Source organism: Hydra viridissima, unplaced genomic scaffold, assembly GCF_058129835.1.
Source record: "Hydra viridissima isolate aposymbiotic clone 2 unplaced genomic scaffold, HvirCarnegie_v1 scaffold_12, whole genome shotgun sequence".
Classification (NCBI taxonomy): domain Eukaryota; kingdom Metazoa; phylum Cnidaria; class Hydrozoa; order Anthoathecata; family Hydridae; genus Hydra; species Hydra viridissima.
Genome location: NW_028324311.1, coordinates 11,978,916 through 12,001,046, shown reverse-complemented (window position 1 = coordinate 12,001,046; position 22,131 = coordinate 11,978,916). Strand labels below are relative to the sequence as shown.

The 22,131-nt window shown below is 29.2% G+C and overlaps 1 protein-coding gene across 4 annotated transcripts in view; it reads left to right on the top strand.

Moving 5' to 3' along the window:
* LOC145194426 (uncharacterized) overlaps positions 1-6,467 on the top strand; it is a 6,474-nt gene extending 7 nt beyond the window's left edge. The window contains exons 1-5 of one of the 4 annotated variants that reach the window (XM_080072067.2): positions 1-150; positions 1,713-1,860; positions 4,667-4,708; positions 5,083-5,197; positions 5,763-6,467. The exon at positions 1-150 is cut by the window's left edge and continues 7 nt beyond it. In XM_080072067.2, coding sequence (XP_079928193.2) covers positions 96-150; positions 1,713-1,860; positions 4,667-4,708; positions 5,083-5,197; positions 5,763-6,281 — 879 coding nt within the window. In that variant the 5' untranslated portion in view covers positions 1-95 and the 3' untranslated portion in view covers positions 6,282-6,467. Of the gene's footprint in view, positions 649-1,712; positions 1,861-3,470; positions 4,557-4,666; positions 4,709-5,082; positions 5,198-5,762 lie in introns of those variants that run through there. The other 3 variants (XM_090069459.1, XM_080072068.2, XM_080072069.2) reach the window with 3 other exon arrangements.
* Positions 6,468-22,131: the final 15,664 nt, after the last annotated feature.

Here is a 22,131-nt window from a genome sequence, read left to right as displayed (position 1 = left end):
ATCGCATGAGGTTCGTTGTTTTGAAGTCATCTGCTCGGAAGAAGGTGTGCGAAACAATTTACTAACAAATATTAATTTTTACTCCTTTGGTGTACATGGCGAAGCTTAATGTGTTAATACAAGCTGCTAAACTCGTTGAGAGTGACGAAGGTACTTTGCACAACTTAATTTTAAAATATTGTTATAAAAAAGCCAAGTCTTTCGCTATTAGCACATGGCACCACATGGTATTTACTAAAACGCACGTGGCTTCGTGATCTTTTCATAGTTGGCATTGGATTCCTTCTTTTCTTTTACTTCTTCAAATACTTTTGAATTTAGTAAAAGCATTAAAATACATAATTTCAGATTTATGACGCTCATTCTCAAAACTAAACTGTTAATTTTATTATGATCATGTATTGATAACCTGCCAGCCATCATACCTAGCTAATATCTATCTTCTGTGTGAAATGCATCCAAGAGCAGCCAACTGCAATGTTGGTGCAGAATATTGCAGCAAGCAAATGAAATAAGATAGCAACTAAACATAAAACTTTCAGTGATAGTTCAGCATCTGTTACACTGTTGCAACAATCAATCGCATACTATTATCCTAATTTCAAATGAATCTGTGGCAGTCTTAATGTGAATACATTTTTAAAAAAGGTATTATAAAGTGTTGAATTTATTTTGGAAGATAGAAGAAAAAGTGATAAATATTTTAGCATTTAAAAAAGTTTGTAGAATATCTAACTGAGATATGACAGTATATTATACAGCAAATAGTAGTTTGAAGTAAGATGGTGATTAGTTTTGTAGAAAAGAATTATCTTATAGACTTACATCATTGGACTGTTATATGGAAAAGATATTTTTTTAGATATTATGCATGATTCCTTGTTTGGAATAATTGTTTATTTTTTGATTTTTGGTAAAGTCATTATAAATAGTATCTAGTGGAATATTTTAGCATAAATAATATTCAAATGGTACTATTAGACTCTTATTTAAAAAAAAAAAGTGATGCAGAAGACTGAAGACTGACAAAACATAGAAATGTGCACTTTTATATCTTTTTTAAAAAATATGTTAAAAAAAAAAATTCTCTTTCTTTTACTCTCAAACATGTGATTTGGAAATGTATGACATTTCAATATTCATAAAAGAAAGAAATAGTTAGATAGCTGTTCTTAACTTGTTATTTATAATTTTTTACTAGATATACTAAACATGAATATATAACTGGTAGTTTTTATCTAACTTTTTGTTTTTACATTTGTTTCTTAAAGAGCTTAGACTAGTGTATGTACATTCAGAATACATATTTAAAGTTTAGTCACTATGTAGTCAATTTAACAATATAGTTAACAAATATCTATGCATATTGTAAAATTGTTCTTTACTTTAATTTTTTTTCTTTCTCTCACATGAGTAGCATTCTTGTATTTTAATCTCGAAACACCCTGCTTAACTTCCATCTTCAGCAACATTGTTTAATTTTCATATCTCAACAATATCTTATAGAGTTAAATTCTCCAAAGCCTATAGATTAGTTGTTTAGAGCAGTGTTTATAGGTAATTACATAATTATTGTTAAACTATATTACTGTATTGCTTTCATTTCAGTATAAGCATTTAAAAAAGTGATAATGTTGATATATGTTTATTTCTTTTCAAGATTGCATATTCTATTTTTTGAAACTTTATTTTGCTTTTGTTTGATAATTTAGATAAAGTGCCTTCAAAAGCAAAAGGCTCTGTCAGAGTTATTGGATTGTTTGCAGAGGAAACAGAAATATTTGAACAGTACCATAATAGTATCCAGAGTTCTCCTTCTTCAATGTCAGATTCAGAGTCAAAAAAAGGAAGGCCTTTTGGGTGAGCATTTCAGACTTTTAAAAATATTTGACAGAGTCTGAATGTTTTTTTAATTTCTTTAGAAAGAAAATAACTTTTTTTAGTTTGTTTTAAAATAAACTGAAAAACAGAATAAAGTATTTGCTATAAATAAAAGGAATATAAAACAAAGGATGAAAAAGTTTTTGGAATTGAATAAATGCACCATTCTTAGATGAAAACAGGGGTGGTTTGTAGGTGAGGAGACCCAGGCCTGTGCCTCAAGCATCAGAACAAAAGTCTATCTTCAGTATATTTACAAAAATTGGACTATTTTTTTATGATAACCTTGATTAGCTAAACTAAGGGTATTAAGAACCTCCATAGGGGTAGATAAAATAATAAAAAAGAAACATTTAAGCTTTGAATGAAAAAACAGGGACAGTACATAATAAGCTATATTATTGGCTAGCACATATTTTCAATAAAAAAAATTAATCTATATTTAATTATGTATAAAAAAAACATAATAAGTTTTTAAAATACACTTACAACTATGTAATACAACTATAAAATGAGTTATTGCCTTTTATAAAGTTGATAATAAAATAAAATAATAAAATAATCAATATTTTAGCCATATATCAAGGTATTTTGTATCATTCTTTTCCAAACAGTAAAAATTCTTATAACAGTTGCTACAAATAACTTGAGAATGGTTTGCTAAATTTCCCTATCCCAGATAAATGCTTTTATTTTTTCTTTAGTAGCTTTAGTTATTTCATGAAGCTTTGTAGACTTTTTTTCCAAAAGATTTAAAACAAGCAACACATACATTGTTAACCTCCTGTTTAAAAATCCTGAAGCTGCAGTGTACCAGCTTTAATTGAGGAGTTGATGCTAATTTGGTAAAAACAGTGGATAGTTTTAACTAAAAATTCTTCTTTTATTATTTTGATTTACCTGTATTTTCCCAATCAATCGGAGTTTTTAATCAATCAAATATCTGTTTTTATAAATTTAATTGAATATACATACAATAAAATTTGATATGGGGAGAAATCAAACCTGGTTGTTACTCAGGAGCATAGTGGAAGACTTCACTGAGGTCTTTCACTATGCTCTAGAGTGCTCCTGGGATTATATTCCAATGTGAATGCAATGCTAGTTTTTTATTAATGTATTGCACTTTCTTATGAAATTAGAAAGACTTTCAATTACCATTAGTTAAGATTGCTGCTAGGTATAAAGCACTAAATTGAAATTGCGTCCATGTGTTAATTACAAATGTGATAAAATCAATATTTATACCTCTTGGTTGAGTTTACATGATCTTATTGACCTCTGCATTTAGGTTGTCCTTTACAAAACTAATCTCTTGTTTTATAAATTTTTAAATCAAGACTAATAAATTTGTCCTGTCATTATTGATGTTGCAAGATGACCTGCTAGTTCACTGAGATCATCAAAGTATTGTTATTGTTGATACAACTGTGATCTTTTTTGATATTTTGACATATATGCTGATTTTTTCTTTGCTTTGTGACAAAATAAAAGATACTTTAGAATTACCAGACAAATTGTCATGAAACTTTAAAGTTTATGTTCCTCTTCAGTAAAAGTAACTTAACAATTATTCTTTTTCTTTGAAGAATGTTGAAATTACATGAAACTTCTTCCAAACTTCAGATGTGTATCTAACTACTAGGAAATGCCGATTCTGGCTCATCAACCATAACCGAACCATTATTTTTTATTTCTTGGTAGTTATAAGCAAACTATTACTTTTTTATATTGTGTAGGATTTCCAGCACGCATCTGAATAGAAAAATTTAAAAATTTTGTTTTTTTAATTTTTTTACGTCGTGATGTCATTTTTATTTTCACGTAATTTAAATTTTTTCAAATTTCTGTAAACTCTAACATAAAACCATTGTTGCGTTTGCCAAGTTATAAGTTAAACTTAAAAAACAGCATTAAAATAAATGTTTAACTTTTTTTTGAATTACTTCAGTTTAGTTAATGTAAATTTGGATTAGTTTTTAAAGCAAGCTAAAGAAAAATTAATAAAAAATTTTAAAAATTTTTTCTTTTTTCTTTGGATTTTTAAGTTAACCATACTTTTCAGTTGTTGGTTTATAAAATGTGCTGTACATGTTAAATTGGTAGTTTTCTGTGTTTACTTTACATAAAAAAAAATTTTCTCATTTGTGTAAATTAATATTTTATAAGTATTTTCAACCAACCAATTTCAAAAATTCATAGAAAATCTTAGTACTTTAAGCTGAAATTTCATGGTTTGTAGATTTTGTTTTTATAATATTCTTAAACAGGTAGGAATTGGGTTTGCCAAACAAATACCAAATTTTATTTTATTTATGGGATTATTTTTATTGAAATTTTGTTTTATTTAATTCAAAATACAATTCAAGGGTTTTTTTATAAAATCTTGTTCATTCTGCCTCTATTGTTAAAATTAAACTAAGTTTTTGTTTGTTACTTTGTTCAGCCGTTTCCAGAGATATTGTTATCATAGTATGCTTGATAATTTTTTAAACTAATTTCTTATGAAAACCCTATTTAAGCAGTTTTTTTATTTTAAAAAATTTTTCGATGTAAATTCAAAGTTTCAGTGAAATGGCTGCTAAAATTTATTAAGAAATGCTTAATGATACTTGGCGAAAGATTTGGATTCTTTTCGACTGGTATCAATTTGGCTCTGAAAATGTCCTTGTAAGGTTTGTTTTCAATAAAAATTGATTTTAGAACTATGTTTTAACTATGACTTTCTGTATGTATGATGTGAATATAGTAATTGAACAATATAGAGAGAGATGTTTTTTTTTAGTCCAGGTTCAAGGGAACAACACAACAGGCTGGAAAAGAACAGGTGAGCATGCTTAGATGTGTTTTTGTTATAAAGTTGAAGGTCATTTAAATACAAAAGTATATTTTATATAAGTATAATTTATGATGGTTTAATCTTTTAAATTTATTTTCAGTTTAACATTTGATTTTTAATCGAATTCACATAAGAGTATAAGAAAATTACATGCTGAAAGTATTCTTTAACTTTTTGCCTTAATTTTTTTTTACAATTATTTTTACACTTAAATAAAACTTTTGTTTTTTAGATTTTTCATTCATTAATATTATTGCTTTAATCATGTTATTTATTTTAAAAAACCTTTTTTGTGTTTTTTTTTAAATTCGTTACAAGTTTTTTCAATAAAACTAGAATTAATCATTTAAAATTATATTTAGGCGAGCTGAAATGAAGCAATTTTTTATAAAGCTAAAACAAAATGTCCCATCATTAGAAGGTAAAACAAAAGCTTCCAATGCATCAATACTTGCTGCAGCAACATCATACATTGCAGTAAGTAGTGATAATATGTATCTATCAAATATTCTAAAGTTATCTATTGCTGTAATTCTTTACCTGCTTTTTTTTTTCATTGTTTTTGTTAAGATTCCTTTAAAAAAGTTATTAAAATGAGAATATTTTTTTTTTAAGTTTTGGGAAGAATTTCTATTCAACCAGAAATAAGCTATAAAAAGTAACATAGTTATGTTATTCGCATAGCTATCTAAAACTTAATATTAATCGAGAATAAGAGTTCAAAGAATGGAGTTCAAGATAGCATAATCCAGCATAGTTTATGAATTAGGGATTAAATAGTGACAGCTTTTGACTGTAAAAAGTTAAAATTGTTTGAACTTATGAACATTTACTACAGAAACAGATGCTTAGAAATTAGTTACTATAGTAGCAGTTGCTTTTACTAAGATTGTTTTTAGCAACTTGTTATATATTTTTTCAAACAGCCTGTTACATATTTTTTTAATGCGGCCTCTTTTATTTTTGATCCAAAAAACGCTTAAATAATATAACAAGAGTTATTATTATAGTTATTATTTATATTTTGTTGTATGTTTGCTAGGAGTTAAAGAAACTTGATAAACGTTATGAATCAGAGCGTTATCGCCTTCATAGATGTCGTGTATGTCTTGAAGAGCAAGTGAAAATGTTAAAAGAAGAACTTCATCGACAAAATCTTCAAAACCAACTATTTGCCCAAGTTCAACAAGAGAAAAGGTCAATAAAAATCCCGAAGGAAATGACGTCTGTTGAAATTCAAGCCAATGAGGCTGATATTCTAGCAGAATTACCAGTTTGTGTGGCAAAGCAGCCTGTTGAAAATCGTATAAATCCAGATTCTGCTTTTGAACCAAGCAATATAAAAAATATAGAAGAAAATAGTTCAGATACCCAAATGACTTTTGCAGAACTTGAATCGTTTTCGTTTGATAGTATAATTCTGCCGAGGTACTCTGAAGTCTTGGTTAATGATAATCAAGATATTCAAGATGTCAATTGTTCGTCCGGAAAATGTATATCTTCAGATTTAGAGTTTCAGAACAGTAGTGACGATGAACCTGATTTAGAAATTATGCTCTAATTTCTAAAGAAAAAAAAAACTTTTAAATAAAAGATCTCTCTAAAATGCAGATTTTTCACCTTTGATTATGCTTGCATATCTTAAATTCTGATATTATTCTTGTGTAGTAGAAGTGGAATTATATTTTCATTTCTAATGGAAAATATATGATGACTTTTTTTTTAGTTCTTTGTATTATATTTTCTTCACTGCTTTGTTTTTCCTCTTTTTTTTTTTTTTTTTTTTTTTTTCGATCATTTCTTTAATGAATTTTTCACTTTAGTTGCCAATGTTAGCAATGGGAATCAAAAACAAAACAAAATAAAAATTCATTCTGTTTTTGTTTGAACATGTTCAACTTAAGCGAAGTTCAAAGAGTTCAGCGAAATCTATTGTCATTATTCCGAGTTTTTCTTTTTCGAATGTACCTATGGCGTTTAATTTATAATCTTTCGTAATATATATTGTTTTATATATCCAAGGAAAATGACATTATGAATTGTTGTTTCGAAAAAAATTTATCGAATTATAAGCGCTGTTTTATTTATTTTTTAAATGTACATTTTTTATAACTTTATATATCTCAACATCCACTCACATGTCAGAATAATTTCCTTTCCTGTGTTTATTTCGTCCCCTGCGTTAATTTTGTTTGTCAATATCTTTTATTCTATCTTCTTTTAACTTTTTTTTTTTTTTTTTTTTTTTGCATGGAAAGTGATTTTCTTAAAAGTCTATTTTAAAAACTTTTTTGGAAACTTACTCAAATCTAAAAGTGAATTTGAGTTTTTTAAGTGCATTAACTTAATTAGTGCAATTGTACAGTTTTTTTTTAAACATTATTTGCTTTCTACCAAGATTTGGGTCAAAAATCAACTAGTGGAAGATTTAAAATATATTGGCCAATTTCATATCAAAAGCACCAAAGTATTGTAAACCATCAAGTTTCAAAACAGTGAGAGTTTTCTCAAGATTTTAATGAGATTGAGCCACATTTTCAGCAAATCCAAAAATAACTTTTGTATTTTTTTTATTGCCTATTCCCTCCCCACGCTTAAACCTTTTTTTTTTTTTTTTTTTTTTTTCACTTATTATCTTGCAACTCTTTTTATTATATTTAAGCACACTTTTAAAAATCTAAATATAAAATATCTAAAAATGAAGAAATTTTAACTTAGAAATATCAACAGTGAGTTTCGCTAGTTTTGTTTAGTCTCTCTAAGTTTTCTCTTAACTTTGTGAGAGCGCAAGTGTAGAGTACTCCTTCTCCAGTAATAATCATTTATCTTTTAAATACTTTCATTGGTCCAGGTGATGGGTGTGAAGAATACCATAAAATAAATTATCCCCACTACGGTGTGCCAGGAGAACCACTTCGCCAGGCACAAAAACTACAATAAGTTAGCTTATAAAAAATCTTTTCATAGATGTTTTCAAAAAAATGGAGAAAAAAAGGTTTTTGAAAATTGATTTAAAAAATAAGCATCTGCGTTTGGTTTTTAGGGTTTTAAACGATGCAATTCGATTTGATTTCGAGATTGAAAATTGAACTTTCGATTTGATTAGAGTAATCGTAAAAAGACATCGATCGATTTCAATTAATCAATGTATTATTAAAAACACAATATTTTTGAATAAAAGTCCACCCGGAAAGTGGGAAATAATTAATATTACATAGAGTTAAAGGCATAATATAACTTAGTAGGATGCCATATAATCTTACATTAGTGAGTTTTATTTTTTTTTTAGGGTAAATAATAAAACAAGATAATTGACAAACATAGGCGTTTTTTCAAAAAAAAATTATTATACTAATTATTTAAGTTCATTGTATTTTTAAATTTTAATTCAGCACAAAAGATAAGAAGTTGTCGAGGAAAGCCTGAGAGAAAAAAAACTAATAAGTATTTCACCTGTTCTTGAGGAACACAGAGGAACAAAATTTTGGAGTTTTAATTTTTTTGCAGCCCATGATCTTTAAGTCTCAAATCACAATAAGTACAAATCCAAATCTACTTTATATGCACCTAATTTATCATGCATTAATAAGTTTGGAGTTTAAAGCGTAGACTTGGGTGCAGTAGAAAGACAAAAATCTTTTTACATCGTATTAAAGTTCCTTCAGTTCTCTTTCTCGAAAACTTTAAGCTTAAAGTTTTCGTGGAGTTTCGGTGTGCAAGGTACACAATACACATGCTTCTGGTGTTCGCAGAGTTTTAATTTTTACCCTAAAACATGTGTATAGCTAATCCCTATTGTTAGCAACTTCTGTTTTTTGTCTGACCATAGGGTGCATCTTATTTTGCTTGGTTGGCATGACAGAAACTTCATGATTATTCTACATTTAATTGTTTTCCCTTTTTTACTTTAACACATCACATTCAGGTCCATGGGCAGCTCAGTGTCTTTTTTTTTTTTTTTTTATCTCTCTATGTTCAATGATTTAAGGTGGTTTACATTATGCAACTTAATTAGTGACTCATTTTTGCTTATGTATACTTTATCTATAAAAAGTTTGGTTAGAAGAACTAACGGTTTTTTTTAGAGTGTTTTCATTTTGGTAAAATTGATCAAGGGAAAATTGCATTAAAAATCTTAATGTAAGTTTTTCTATATAACTTATATACATTATTTATCTATATACATTTCTCCTCTCTCATTTAGATATGTATATATATATATATATATATATATATATATATATATATATATATATATAAAAGTTAAGATTTATATACTCTCTCTCTTATATCTTCTCATGAGAATGCGGCATCGAATTTATATTTTATTCTCGTGAGAATGAAACTTCGAGTATAGATTTTTGTTTAGATTAGTTTCATACACCCTTAGTATATGTTTTTACACCCTTAGTATCATGGTTTAGTCACTTCAACTTCATTAAAGAAGTTTCGTTAAAAAATTTCATTATTAGGTTTAGGAAAACAAAGGAATTTTAAGTTTGCTTTACTATTTTAAACTCGATTAAGTAGTCAACAAGTTTTTTTGTGCATTAATAATTCTGTTGATCAGGTGATTCTTTGTGAGCGTCTTTTTTTAGGGCGCTTTAGCTTACATCTTTTACACCTCTTTATTTTTTGTTTACTGAACTAGAAATAGATTAAGACGGAAAAAGTAAAATGGTAGTCGATAGCAGATGCACAAGAAAACTTAAGGAAACTTAAAAGAATCGGCTATTTTACTTGGGTGAGATTTTAAACTACAAGTGCATATAAAACGTTACCATAAATGTAAATAAGCGTTAAAGAACGGATGAATTATCTGGACAGACATAATTATGATTGAGCGAGACATCTGAAAAAAGGACACTTAAAAAATATAGAAATAAATATATATCAATAAATAAAATAAATGTAAATATAGAAAACTTTAGATTAGGATTTAAAAAATAAAAAAATACGTATTTGGGCTCGACCATCCACTTTGTTTAAGTGTAGTTAAAAAGGAAGCAGATAGAAAAAAAAAAAAAAACTTAAAAAATGAGAAAAAAAAAAAAAAAATTCTTTATTCTTATATTTAGTTATTATTTATTTTAGTTATATTTTTTTTATCTAAAATAAAAGATAGCTTTTTGCGTTTATTATCATGTGAAAAACTTTATAGAACTCTTCATAAACTAAATTCATCTTCTCTTCGTTCCCTGGAAGATATAGTTCTATGATAATTGTATTTTGATCTTCTTCGTCGTATATTTCCACCTGGAAGTTTTCCATTTCTTCATTGGTTATCTGTTTATCGACGGATATTTCTTCTGCACCACATAAAAGAAAAATGGAATTCATACTCCGGTTAACATTTGCTGAGGCAATAAATAGCATTTCCAGAAGTTCTATATTACTTGGTATGTCGTTGTATTTCGAGCACCCAAAAAGTTGATTTTTCAAGTTACAATATTTAACGAAAACTCTCAAATCAGTCATTTTCACAATAAATTTTTTTTCTACTTGCTTATGTCTCCCTCGAAAACTTGTTATTTAACTTTTGTGCTAAATTAAAAGTTAACAAAACAATAAATTAAAATAATTAGTATAATAATTTTTTTTTCGGAATGTTATTGTTTATTTATTTATGTTATTTAAATTATTTTTAAATAATTAATCACTTAAACATGATTAAAGAATATTCCAGTGACCTCCTGTTTGTTAATCATCTTTTTATTTATTGCTAAATTTCTTAAAACAAATGAGAAGTAATCATAATTCTCAATTACGCTAAATGCTTATTAATTATTCACTTGTTTACGTTTTATGAGCTTATAATTTCATATTCATTTTTATTCATCTCACTAAAAATCATTAAAAAACTAAATTTCTGCAAAAAAAAAAAAAAATTTAAAAAGTCTGCAAAAAAAAATTATTGAAAAATATTGATGTTGTATTCTTATTGCTCTTCATCCGTCTCTGATTATTGTTGTTTCTTTTTAATTTTTAATTTTAATGGAGAATTGCTTGCTATAAGTAATTCATGATATTGCAATTAATTCATGATAATTGATTCATGCGTCATAGATCAAACAATTATATTGATAAACAAAACCCTTAACATTGACTCCAGCTGAAAAAGACAAGAAAAAAATTTCCGCTATTCTAAATCTCAAATCAATCGTCTAGTCATGACTCAATAATCTCTTTAAATATCTTTAAATCTTTTTAAATGAAACATCTTTATACCATTTTGTATAAATTACATTTGTATGAGCTATTCATTAGATGTAATGTAATTGATGTAGATGGATTTTTTAAATATTCTTGTATTTAGATACTCTTTTATTTAAAATATCAGTTATTATTTAACAAAAATAAACAAAATGTATACTTAAAGATTTTTGACGTAGTTTCCACTTAATTTTTACATAACTAAACCTAGAAATTCAATTTGTCTTGATCTTACCAATTTTAACCTCGTTTGTTAAGCTTACTAGTGACTTAACCTAACTCCTACTTGTTCTAAGGGTGTCTTTCACTTTCTTACCTTTTTTCGTACTAGAAGAGCAGATGGATGATAGGTGATAAAATCAAAGCAGATGGATTACAAATAATAACATCAAAACAGATGGGTCATGGGTGATAACATTATATCAGAAGACAGATGGATGTGGGTGGTATTTTTGAGGTATAACTGGTGGCATTTTGCAATCTATCTTTAACCGTAGTTTGGATTGACGTAAACAATCCCATCAATTTTTGATGTAATAGAGATTATAATCGTAATATAAAAGATATAAATTTCTATGAGGCTATATAAATAAGTTACCATTCATTTTTTTGTTTACGACTTTTATTTCCAATCGTTCCTTTTATTATCATTATTATTTTTTTTTTCAAAAAGAAATTGCTGCAAAAAATATTCTTAACCAAATGATAGACGCAACCTAAAAATGCTTTATGGTAGGGTGCCAATGGAGGAGCTTTATTCTTGTACCGAAAGCAATATTGCAGAACAACAAGAAATATGTTTAAACTAGAAAACATGTTTAAACATGTTTAAACTAGAGCATAGGGTATCGATGAAATCTGTAAGAAAAGCTGGAAGTCTGCAATGCTATACTTTTATTAAATCCTGAAATTACCCAGCACCCAATTCGCCTTCCAAATTCAAATCGAGAAGGAATAGAATTGCAATAATCAAAATATTCTGTTGTTGAGTTTTGATTTGGTGGCAAACTTTTTGTTGCTTAGTCGTTAAAAATGTTCCAAAAAAGTAAAAAACCAATCGCTGAGAAATAATCCTATGCCGTAAAATGACTAAAGTTGAGGAATGCCATTGTCACTAACAAATATTTAGTAATGTACGATGATTCAAGTAAACTTCAAAATACTTAGGAATATGAACATAAAAATTATTCGCTAACACTATTAAAAATAGGAAGCGAGAAAGTTTTTCCACTTGTGTTTTAATTTTCTTCTATTCGAAAAAACAAAAGTGATCTGCACAAGTTACTCAAGTTTTGGTTGGCTTAAAAAATGACTGCAAGTTTAAAAAGTTGAGTGAAAACCAGGGCATTAAAATTAAATAATGCCCTGGTTGTTAACTAAATAAATAAAAACTGAACAATATTCTAATTGGGTGTAAAATAATGATAAAAATAAATGATGCTGTTTTAAATGGAAGCACCCTCCATCATAAATTTTAATACTAAAGAATATGCCAAACTAAAAGATCATGAATATACTTTTTAAAAAAAAATAACCAAAAAAAAACTGAAAGTGGCTGCCAAGCTTTTTACCTTTCGAAAACCTCATACTTTTATATAAAAAATTTTTTCTCTATTTCTTTTTCGAAAAAAAGAAGAAAACTTTAATTTATTATTCCTTTAGATTTTTTTTTTTTTTAACTCCATAAAAGAAAAATCTTTTGTAATTTAAAATGGAAAATTATCCTTGAAATATTAACTTAGCAAGCTATTAAATAAGTTAATGCACTCGGAAGCATGGCTTAAAAAGGCACAACAAAATCTTTTTTAAAAGTTTGTAGTTACGGTAGACGAGAGAAAAAAATCTTTTTTAAAAGTATTGTAGTTATGGTAGACAAGAGAAAAAAATGGCGATCAACATTAAGCTCTTCATAGAATAATATTGTTTCATTCCGACGCGATTTAACATGTTCTTTAGCGGAACAACAGGGGAGAAGGAGTGGGGTGGGTGACGAGGAATAACAGAGGGGTTAACTTAGGTGGAGACGAAGTACTAACTTATCACTTTCACTCTCACAATAATATTTAAAAAAATTATAGTAATAAATAAGGAAGAACTAATTGAAGGTGTTTAACCTAATTATTTAAAAATGTTGCTCCGGTTGAAACCTCCCCTACATCTTATTATCTACTCTCTGAAATAAAGGAAGATGATAATCTCTTCGTTGTGAAATCAAATCTTTTTCAATCATAACGAAATTTTAAAATTCAATTTTGAATTTCGCAATAATTTATTTAAAAACTGTTTGATTTAACTGTTAGTCAAACTTCAGTGCGAAAAAAAAAAGTTTTTTCAGTCGCATGTTTAATTCAGAGGGTATGTTTAATTTAGAGGGTATGTGTATCTTTTTTAAAAAAAAAAAAAAATGAGCAAAAAAATGAAAATAAGTAAATAAAAATAAAAAAAAGAGTACTAATGTTTACAAAAAGAAAATCGAAATGAAATGAATACAAAATTAAAATGAATTTACCATAAGTAATAAATTTGGGTTTATTGAGATCAATAATTAAAATTGAAAATGCCAATCATGTTATAGGTTAAAGAGAAATGGACGAACTTAGTCTGCTGTCCTCCTCTTAAAGTTTGTCAAAAAAAACCACTTAATAACTCTATATTCATTTTTTTAAAAGCATTGATGAACTGTTAATTTTTGAAAAATATTTTAAAAAGCAACAAGCGTACACGCGTTTAAGAAATGTGCTCGCGTTTTAAAAACATCGTTTGTAATGAATAATTACATTACCGTTCAAAGTGATCAAAGTCCACAAAGAAAAATTTAATTTTCTAAAAGACAGAAAATACATTTAAGTTTATGCATTTAAAGAATCCTACGAGTAAATAATCAATTAATTTACGGTAAAAACGTTTTTTTAAAAAAATTCTTCGAAAGTAAAAGCAATTTAAATGCTCTGCTCTTCAAAGAATCCTCCTTCCGCCTTAATGATCGCTCTACAAAATCGTGACATTCTTTCCGTCAATTTTTAAAGAGTGTTAACTTTAATCTCACTGCACGAGTCTTAATTTTGTATTCTTCACACAAACGTTTAGATTTCGATGATCCAATAACAACTCAATGGAATTTAAATTCACATGAGATTCTAATGGGATTGAGGCGGCCCATATGGAATATACTTAAGCGTTTATTTTTCGTACAAATTTTCTCTGCTTTAAAGAGTGCTAAGCTCGTTGTCTTCCTGAATTTTAAATCCTTGTCAAATTGGATGTTTCCATGATGGCAGTGCATTCAACTGTAAAATGTTCTCCTTCTTTTCAATCCCTTCAGTTTTTTGAAAAACATCAACCTGTTTGATACCACAGTAACCCTAAATCATTACTGATCCAAACTCCATGTTTACTGTTAGAGCAATGCATTTCTCCAATGCTCGTTTTGAGTCAAATAAAAACTCGGCGCTTTGGCCCAAATTAATAAATAATAAAATGTTTCAAACTATGTTCATCAGCCCAAACAACTTTTTCCGTCATCCTTCAAGTTTTGAAAACCAATATTTTTACTTCATTTTGTGGGATTAACAGATTAACAGATTAACAGTGATATTGTTATTTAATGACAATTATAAAGAAGGATATAACGAAAAAAATAATCTGGACAAGTTCAATATTCATAATTAAAAAAAAAAACAAAAACGAAGCTCACATAAAATGAAAGTGGACTTGTCACTAACTGGACTTGGACTGTCATCTGTAATCTATATCCGAATTTAAATTATTTATTAAGTATATATTTTCCCGTTGTAAGGACAATTTTTTTATTCTATTCATATAAAAAAGGAGAAATTTATTTGATCAATAAAATAAACGCGTTAAACGCGTAAATATTTTAATTGTCGGCTATATGCGTTTTAAGTGTCGGTATATTTTTCCAGCTTAAGTGGAAGCATCCACATAATTTATTCAGAATGGACGAAGCTAAAGAATCGGACAATCTTTCAAAGTATTTTCGAGTAGCATTCGTGGATATAAATATTCACGCAAACGAATTTAAAAAGATACAACTTATTGTAAATTATGAACTTATTGTAAATACTAACTGAATTCAACCTTAATAACAAACACCTGACTTAAATTTATTGATAAACGTAAAATTTAAGTGGCTTTAAATTCTGTATTGATGAAATATAGCGTGCTTGTGATTTGATGAAGATGGTTTATGGTTTTATCTACTTCAGCTCATTAATCAATGAAGTAGCAAAAGGTGAAATAATGTTTATTTTGCAATATTCTAATGTCATTTTGTACTTTATTTAACCAGCAACAAGTGAACAGATCAATTAGTGAACAAAGCAAAACTTTAAATAGATTAATTAGTGAGAAACAAGGAGCTGAAAAAAATTAACTTTCGACAAACTCTGGTAAGATGCTACATTTATTGCTCAGTTTAAATTTATAGAATTTGTATTGAAAAAGGAAGAAGCTTCCGAAAATGAAATTTTCTTTTGAATATTTAAAGTCTTCTTAAGTTCTTTTGGCATATAAATAAACAGAGCAAGTTTTTTATCTAACCTTTTTTTTGAAAGAATGTATATTAGGTTATACTGTTAGAACCCTTATGAATAAATTTACCTTTAAGCTGAACCTATGTGAATAAAATTTATCTTTGAATGAACCGATGTGGCCTTTAAAAAAATATTTTATGTTTTCCTTCATCTAAAAAATCCCCTATGGAAAATGGTTCCATGAGTTTATGGTAAAAAGAAGTTTGAAAATGATATTGTTTAGAAGCTGTTGATAGCAAGCACACTGTAAGTAGCAGCCTTTGATGCAGGTTGCTTAAGCAACAGCGCTCATAAAAAGAGGAAGTGTGTTATAGAAAGAAATTTAACAGTTTAACACATCTGTTACAAAGTTTATAATTTTACTTTTGCTTTCTTCGCTAACCCTTTTTACTTAAACAACGTCTCGAAACTATGGAGTTTTTTAAGATCATAGGATTTTAATTGGATGATGAAGACCTTTGTTAGCATAAGGAAGCATAGCTATGCACAAAAAACAAATTTTGAAAACAGTCAAATGTTTACACAAGGTCCGTACCTTTTTTGAAAGAAATTGAAAAAATAGTCCAACAAACTTTTCTCATAAGGTCATGCGAAGAATAAAAAAGTGATTAAAATCTTTTGCAAAAGAAATAGGCTTCTGCCCAGCTCGTCCCATAGAAGTTCAATTGGGCTGAAATGAAGCATTTTAACCTGCTTTACATTCTAAATCACTTCTGCTCTGTTTGCAGTTATTTTTTGAGCCATTGCCCCGCTAAAAAATAATGCCAGCACTGTTTAATCACAACGTAACTTTATTCTAAAACAATTGCAACGGGTTGTAATTTTTCATAGTGGTGTTTTTTATTTAACATACCTTTTTCCTTTTATTGCCCAATCTAAGAAAAAACAGAAGTTATAAACTGATAAACAAATACAAAACTTCCGACCGTGGTAAGCAAGTCTCAAATAATCAAACTTAACTTATACAAACTTAGTTTAAAAAGTTCCTCTGCTACAATAAAAAAAGAACTGTTTTTACCATTAACACAAGCTATTGAAAAATATAATTGAACTGCTTTTCTGAATAATACGACCTCAATTCACAACTTGCTTCATTAAATAGTTTCTGAAGGAAATCAAGCTGATTGTAGGCTCAAATTATGGGGAACATAAAATTCTCTTGCTTTAACTTTATGTGAAGATTTTTTTAAATTTTTATCCACGATGATGATTCCCATTAGTCTACGTGGATTTCCTTACTAACTGGAATTTGAATGACAAAACCTAAGATTACCATTTTCATCAACAACCTAATTAAGCTTGGAAATGTGCTCAGAATAATAAACAAAAATTTTTGTTATCGTTTATTTCTGAAAATCTAGAGTTTAAAGAAACTGAGGTGCTACCAATAAATCATTTTTCAAAAGGATGAGACTACTTGGATATGCCGATTCCAGCTCATTGATATATATTTCTATACTTAAGCCAAACTTTTTTTTAACGTATTAATATCTTGGCAGAACCTGCAATGAAGTAGTAAAAATGTTTCTTTTGTCGTAAGCTATTCCAGAGCAAAGACTTTATCATAATCCATAAATGTAAAACAAGGTTTTAGTTTGTAGTGTCCTAGAGCTAGTGTGTGAATTCCGTCTTGTAAGATGTGCCTTTTGTCGTCGTTAGCGCTGAGTGCTACTTTGTTGATTTCTTCGGTGTAGACATTGTGAAGATGAGATCGGATAACATTCATGGTGGCGAGCTTTTCTGTCTTGTTCGTTAAGCAGTCTTTATAGTTTTGATGAGTGATAAGCCTAACATCAACATGCTTTTGAATATTCTCCATGGTTTGTTATTTTTAAAAAACTTTATTCTTTAAAAATTTCACCACAAGGTATTGATACCTTCTTGAAAGTCAAGACCTTCATTCAATTTTTTTAAAACGTAAAGACACAAATGACCACAATAAGACGTATCACCAAACTGAACTCTCTCGCTGTTATAATAAACCGGACTTTTTAAATAATCAATGAGCTCTACAAGAGGAGGCTGAGCATAAGAGTCAAAACTGTATTTCTTATCACCGTCTTTAAACCAACACACCCAATGAAACCCACCAGTGCTTGAACCTCCTGTATTCACGATTCCACATTCTTTTTTCATTGTCTTTTTTGGTAAATCATCCCTCACAAAAACACCTCGAAAGTTTTTCAATTTTAACTGTTTAGCAGCCTTTATCAATTGAAAGTTAGTTAAAGCCTCATTAGGTAAAACAATTCCTTCTACGTCAATCCATTGAAAGTCGATCATTTTTTTTTTAATTTCTTAAAAAGTTTATCCAAGTTTTGAAAAAGGTGAAAGAAGTTTCAGAGAATGGATCCAAGAATGGGTATGCTTGAGAAGGGTGAATTGGGTCCGAGCAATAAACCAAAACCAGTGCTAATACGTTTGTAACCTTTTCCAGTTTTAATAAAGAGTCCATCACCGTGAACATTTTTAGTCCATGGGGTGATAAACAATCCTTCTCCACCTAAAGTTTTTATCTTCATTCCTTTTCCATTTTTGCTCATGTAAAAAAGACCTCGCCCAGCGATTTCGTTAACCATAGCAGAGCCGGCAGAGGCTCCAACACCTGAAAGCAAACCAGTGGCAAGAGCAGGAACAACCTTTGTGGCTAGAGTTCCTAATAACGGTAAAAGAGCTCCAATGAAGCCTCCTTCTATTTTCGAGTTGTATACAATTTGTCTTTTGCTCAATTTAAGAGTGACCCCTTTTCCAGCTTCATACGCTTTTTTAATTTTGTTCAATTGCGCATTAGTGATAGCGAGAATATGTTCACCTTCTAGATCTGAATGAGAAAGCTTAATGCTAGTATCGGTTTTATCATGCATGGCTTTTTTAATTTTATCAGATTGGCTCTGCGAGATGTTAATTTTGATGTTTTGATAATTGCTCATTTTTTATGTATTAAAAAATTATTTATTTCACTTCTCGAATATGATATCGTATTGTAATATCCTCTCCACGAAAATCAACCAAATCTCCATTCTGATCAATGATGCGAGTAACCATTGTTGAAATTTCAAACAGTTTAACAGGAAGATAAATCAAATGCATTGGTCTCTCGATGATTTTATAGCCAGGACTAACATTTGGATAAAAGGAGTAAATGCAATTTAATTGGGTTCCATTAATATAGGATGATCCGATAACGTTGTTAACGATTCTGATGGTGTTAATGCTTGAAATTTTAACGATATGATCCGACTCGTATTCGGAATTGGAATTTAATTTTCTTTTAGTAAACCCTAAAACTGAAGAGATGCTATTCTCCACGTTAAAGTCAATCAAATAATTCAAACCAAGTTTAATGGTTGATTTTAAAGTATTAAGATTGATTCCAATTTGAAGGTTGTTTGGAGAGTAATTAATTTTATTTGCAATAATATAACTTCCACGTTGAGCTGTTTTTATTGTGTTTAAAATAGACTTTTGCAAATACTCATTGATGTCTTTAATGTCATAGCTTCCTGATGGAATGATAATGTTTTCCCAATTAGCTCCATTGTTCATGCTGTATTTGAAAGAATTGTTTTTACTGCTTACATTTGGAATGCTGTTGTAAGTCTCAAGACCGAGAAAAGCCATTTCATAACTTTTTCCTTCGTCAAAAACGATTTTATCCAAAAAATCAGTGGTGATAACACTTGATTTTCCATCTACATCGATTATTATACCTGTCATTTTTTTAAATAAGAATTATTTTTTAAATTGTTTTAGAAAAATAAAAAATTGTCAAACCCACTTCGGTACTTTCCCTCGTTCTTTTTAGAAGAGAGATCAATGACGGCAAATCCGTGAGGTTCATTCCAGCAATGATTGCAAAAGGCTTTAAATTCTTCTATTTTCATACCGCAGGAAACGTGATCTTGATAAATGTGATTAACGCTTTTTTGGTCTTGTTTAAAGAGACAAATAAAGTTAGCATTTTCTCTGATGGTATGTCTTGGAATCTCGAAATAGTTTTGAGCGAGGTAAAAGCAGTCAACGTTGGAGTGTCTTCCTCGGATGTAATATTTTTCGCACTTGTTTTGATTGGTCAATTGCAAATCGTCAAAGATCATCAAATTGTTTTTGGTCGAGTCTAAGGATTCAGGTTCAGGCACATCATCAGCCGTTTCAAAGAATTGACACTCCATATCATCATTGTCGGAATATTTTTTTGAAATTTCCTCAATAACATCTTCAGGGTTTAAATTCAATTTTTCCATTTCGTCTTGTACATCATCCGTTAACAAATCAACAATATCCTTTTTAGGAAGTTTATTTTCGAATGAGTTTTTTAATATTTTATATTCTGGTTGAAAAAGAGATTTGCCAAAGACTTGTAAGCGGTTGTAGTCTAGCCATCCAGGTCTTAAAAGTAAATTTAAGAGTAACGTTGTTTTTCCGCAACCGGACTTTCCAACGATGATTCCTCGTATACTTCTTGGTAAAAGCGCGCTGTTGTTTCTTTTGGTTTTCCCAATTTTACACGACAAATTCATCACTTCCATTTTTATATAAAAAAAAGTTTTATATATGTTAAAATGTACTGCGTTAAGTGTAGAAGAGAGACTGAAACCATTCACTTGAAAAACGAGATCACAAAAAACAACAGACATATGTTGAAAGGAATATGCGACTCTTGTGGGATAACCAAATGCAAGTTTGTTTCATCACATACGCTCAAAGGATCATCTTCAGAAACAAAAGGATTTGGTGTGAGTGATTTGAAATGGACGGATCAGCTTGCAGAGGAGCTTCATAAACCGGTGATTCATCATTTTAAAAGAAGAAAAGTGTTTGTGAATGACATTGATGATATATGGGCTGCTGATTTGGTTGACATGCAATCGTTTTCAAAATTCAACAACGGTGTAAAATATTTGCTCATGGTGATCGACGTGTTTTCAAAGTATGGATGGATTGTTCCGTTAAAGAGTAAAACTGGAGTTGATGTAGCTAACGCTCTAAGCAAAATATTTGAGGATAGAAAGTGTGTCAAAATGTGGGTGGATAAAGGTAAAGAGTTTTATAACAAGCATGTACAAGCTCTAGGTGTGCAATTATACTCCACTGAAAATGAAGAAAAAAGTTCTGTTGTTGAACGATGGAATAGAACAATGAAAGAGAAAATGTTTAAATACTTTTCAGCCAACAACACCAATAAATACATTAACGTATTGGATGAGATGGTGAAAAATTACAACAACACAAAGCACTCTTCTATCAAAATGACACCAGTTGAAGCCAGCGATGAAAAGAATAAACATAAGGTCTGGTGGAGTCTGAATGGTAAACAGAAAGAAAGAAAAGATCCAAAATTCTTAATGGGTGACAAAGTGAGGATCGTAAAAAAGAAGTCTCATTTTGAAAAGGGCTATACGCCGAGATGGGCTGAGGAGGTTTTTACAGTGTCAAAAGTTCAGTATACGAATCCGCCTACGTATAAAATCTCTGACGCTAACGGTGAAGAAATTCAAGGCACCTTTTACGAGCAGGAGATGCAAAAGACGCATCAAGACATATTCAGAATTGAAAAAATCATTCGCAAAACCAAGAGCAAGTCGTTAGTCAAATGGTTGGGATATCCAGACTCGTTTAATTCATGGGTAGATAATAATGAATTGTTAAGTTTGCAAAAATGATCTAAAAATTTATTTTTAATATGTAAAATGCATGCTCCTCACAAGTTTTTTAGAAATGTTACCTCAGCAGAAGTCCACAGTTTGGATTTGCAATTAAAAATTTTGGAAGAGAGGGTTAGAGAGTTGGAGGAAAGAAGACCGAACAACATTATTGTGTCTACGAAAACGTTAGATCATCCACCTTATTTCAACGTTAACGAACAATATGAGATTTTTGCCCAGAAAGACATTAAATTTGCTGCTCTCTCACATACAATGATAGCTTTATCCATTGGGCTGAATTTGGAGAAAGGTATTGCAGTGATAACATTAATGAATAAAATTACTGATCAATTGAATTATAGAAAAAACGAAGTTATTATTTCAGAGTCTGTAGATGATGTTATTATGGACGTGAATAGTAACAGCAAACAGGACGTGATTGTTAAAAAAGGAGAAAAACTTTGTAAGATTAATTACATTGATTTAAAATAATTTTTTATTAATAAAAAATGGAAATATTGAATGATAAACTTTATCCAGTTCTTCCATCAGCTCCTGCAGATGAAGGAGGGCATGTTTATAGGCTTCAGAAAATAAGCGAGATTCAGAAAGAGATAGAGAGTGAAAAAGCAAAGCGAGTTCATCTAAGCAAAAAGTACCATCGCGCTTTCAGAATCATTTCTAATGTGGATAATACGATGCAAGCCTTATGCATTGCTTTAGGTGTGACTGGAATTGGGCTTTTGTCAACCATTATTGCTAGTCCTGCAGCAATTGCGTGTGAAGGTGTAGCTATTGGAATGGGGTTTTTATCCATTGTAGGAGGACAGGTTAACAAAAAACTGACATTGAAAGCGGAAAAACATGAAAAGATTAAAGTGTTGGCCGAGTCTAAATTAAACACGATCAGCGAACACATTTCCAAAGCGTTGATAGACGGAAAAATAAGCGATTCAGAGTATGAATTGATTTTAAACGAGCTTCAAAAGTTTAAATCCTT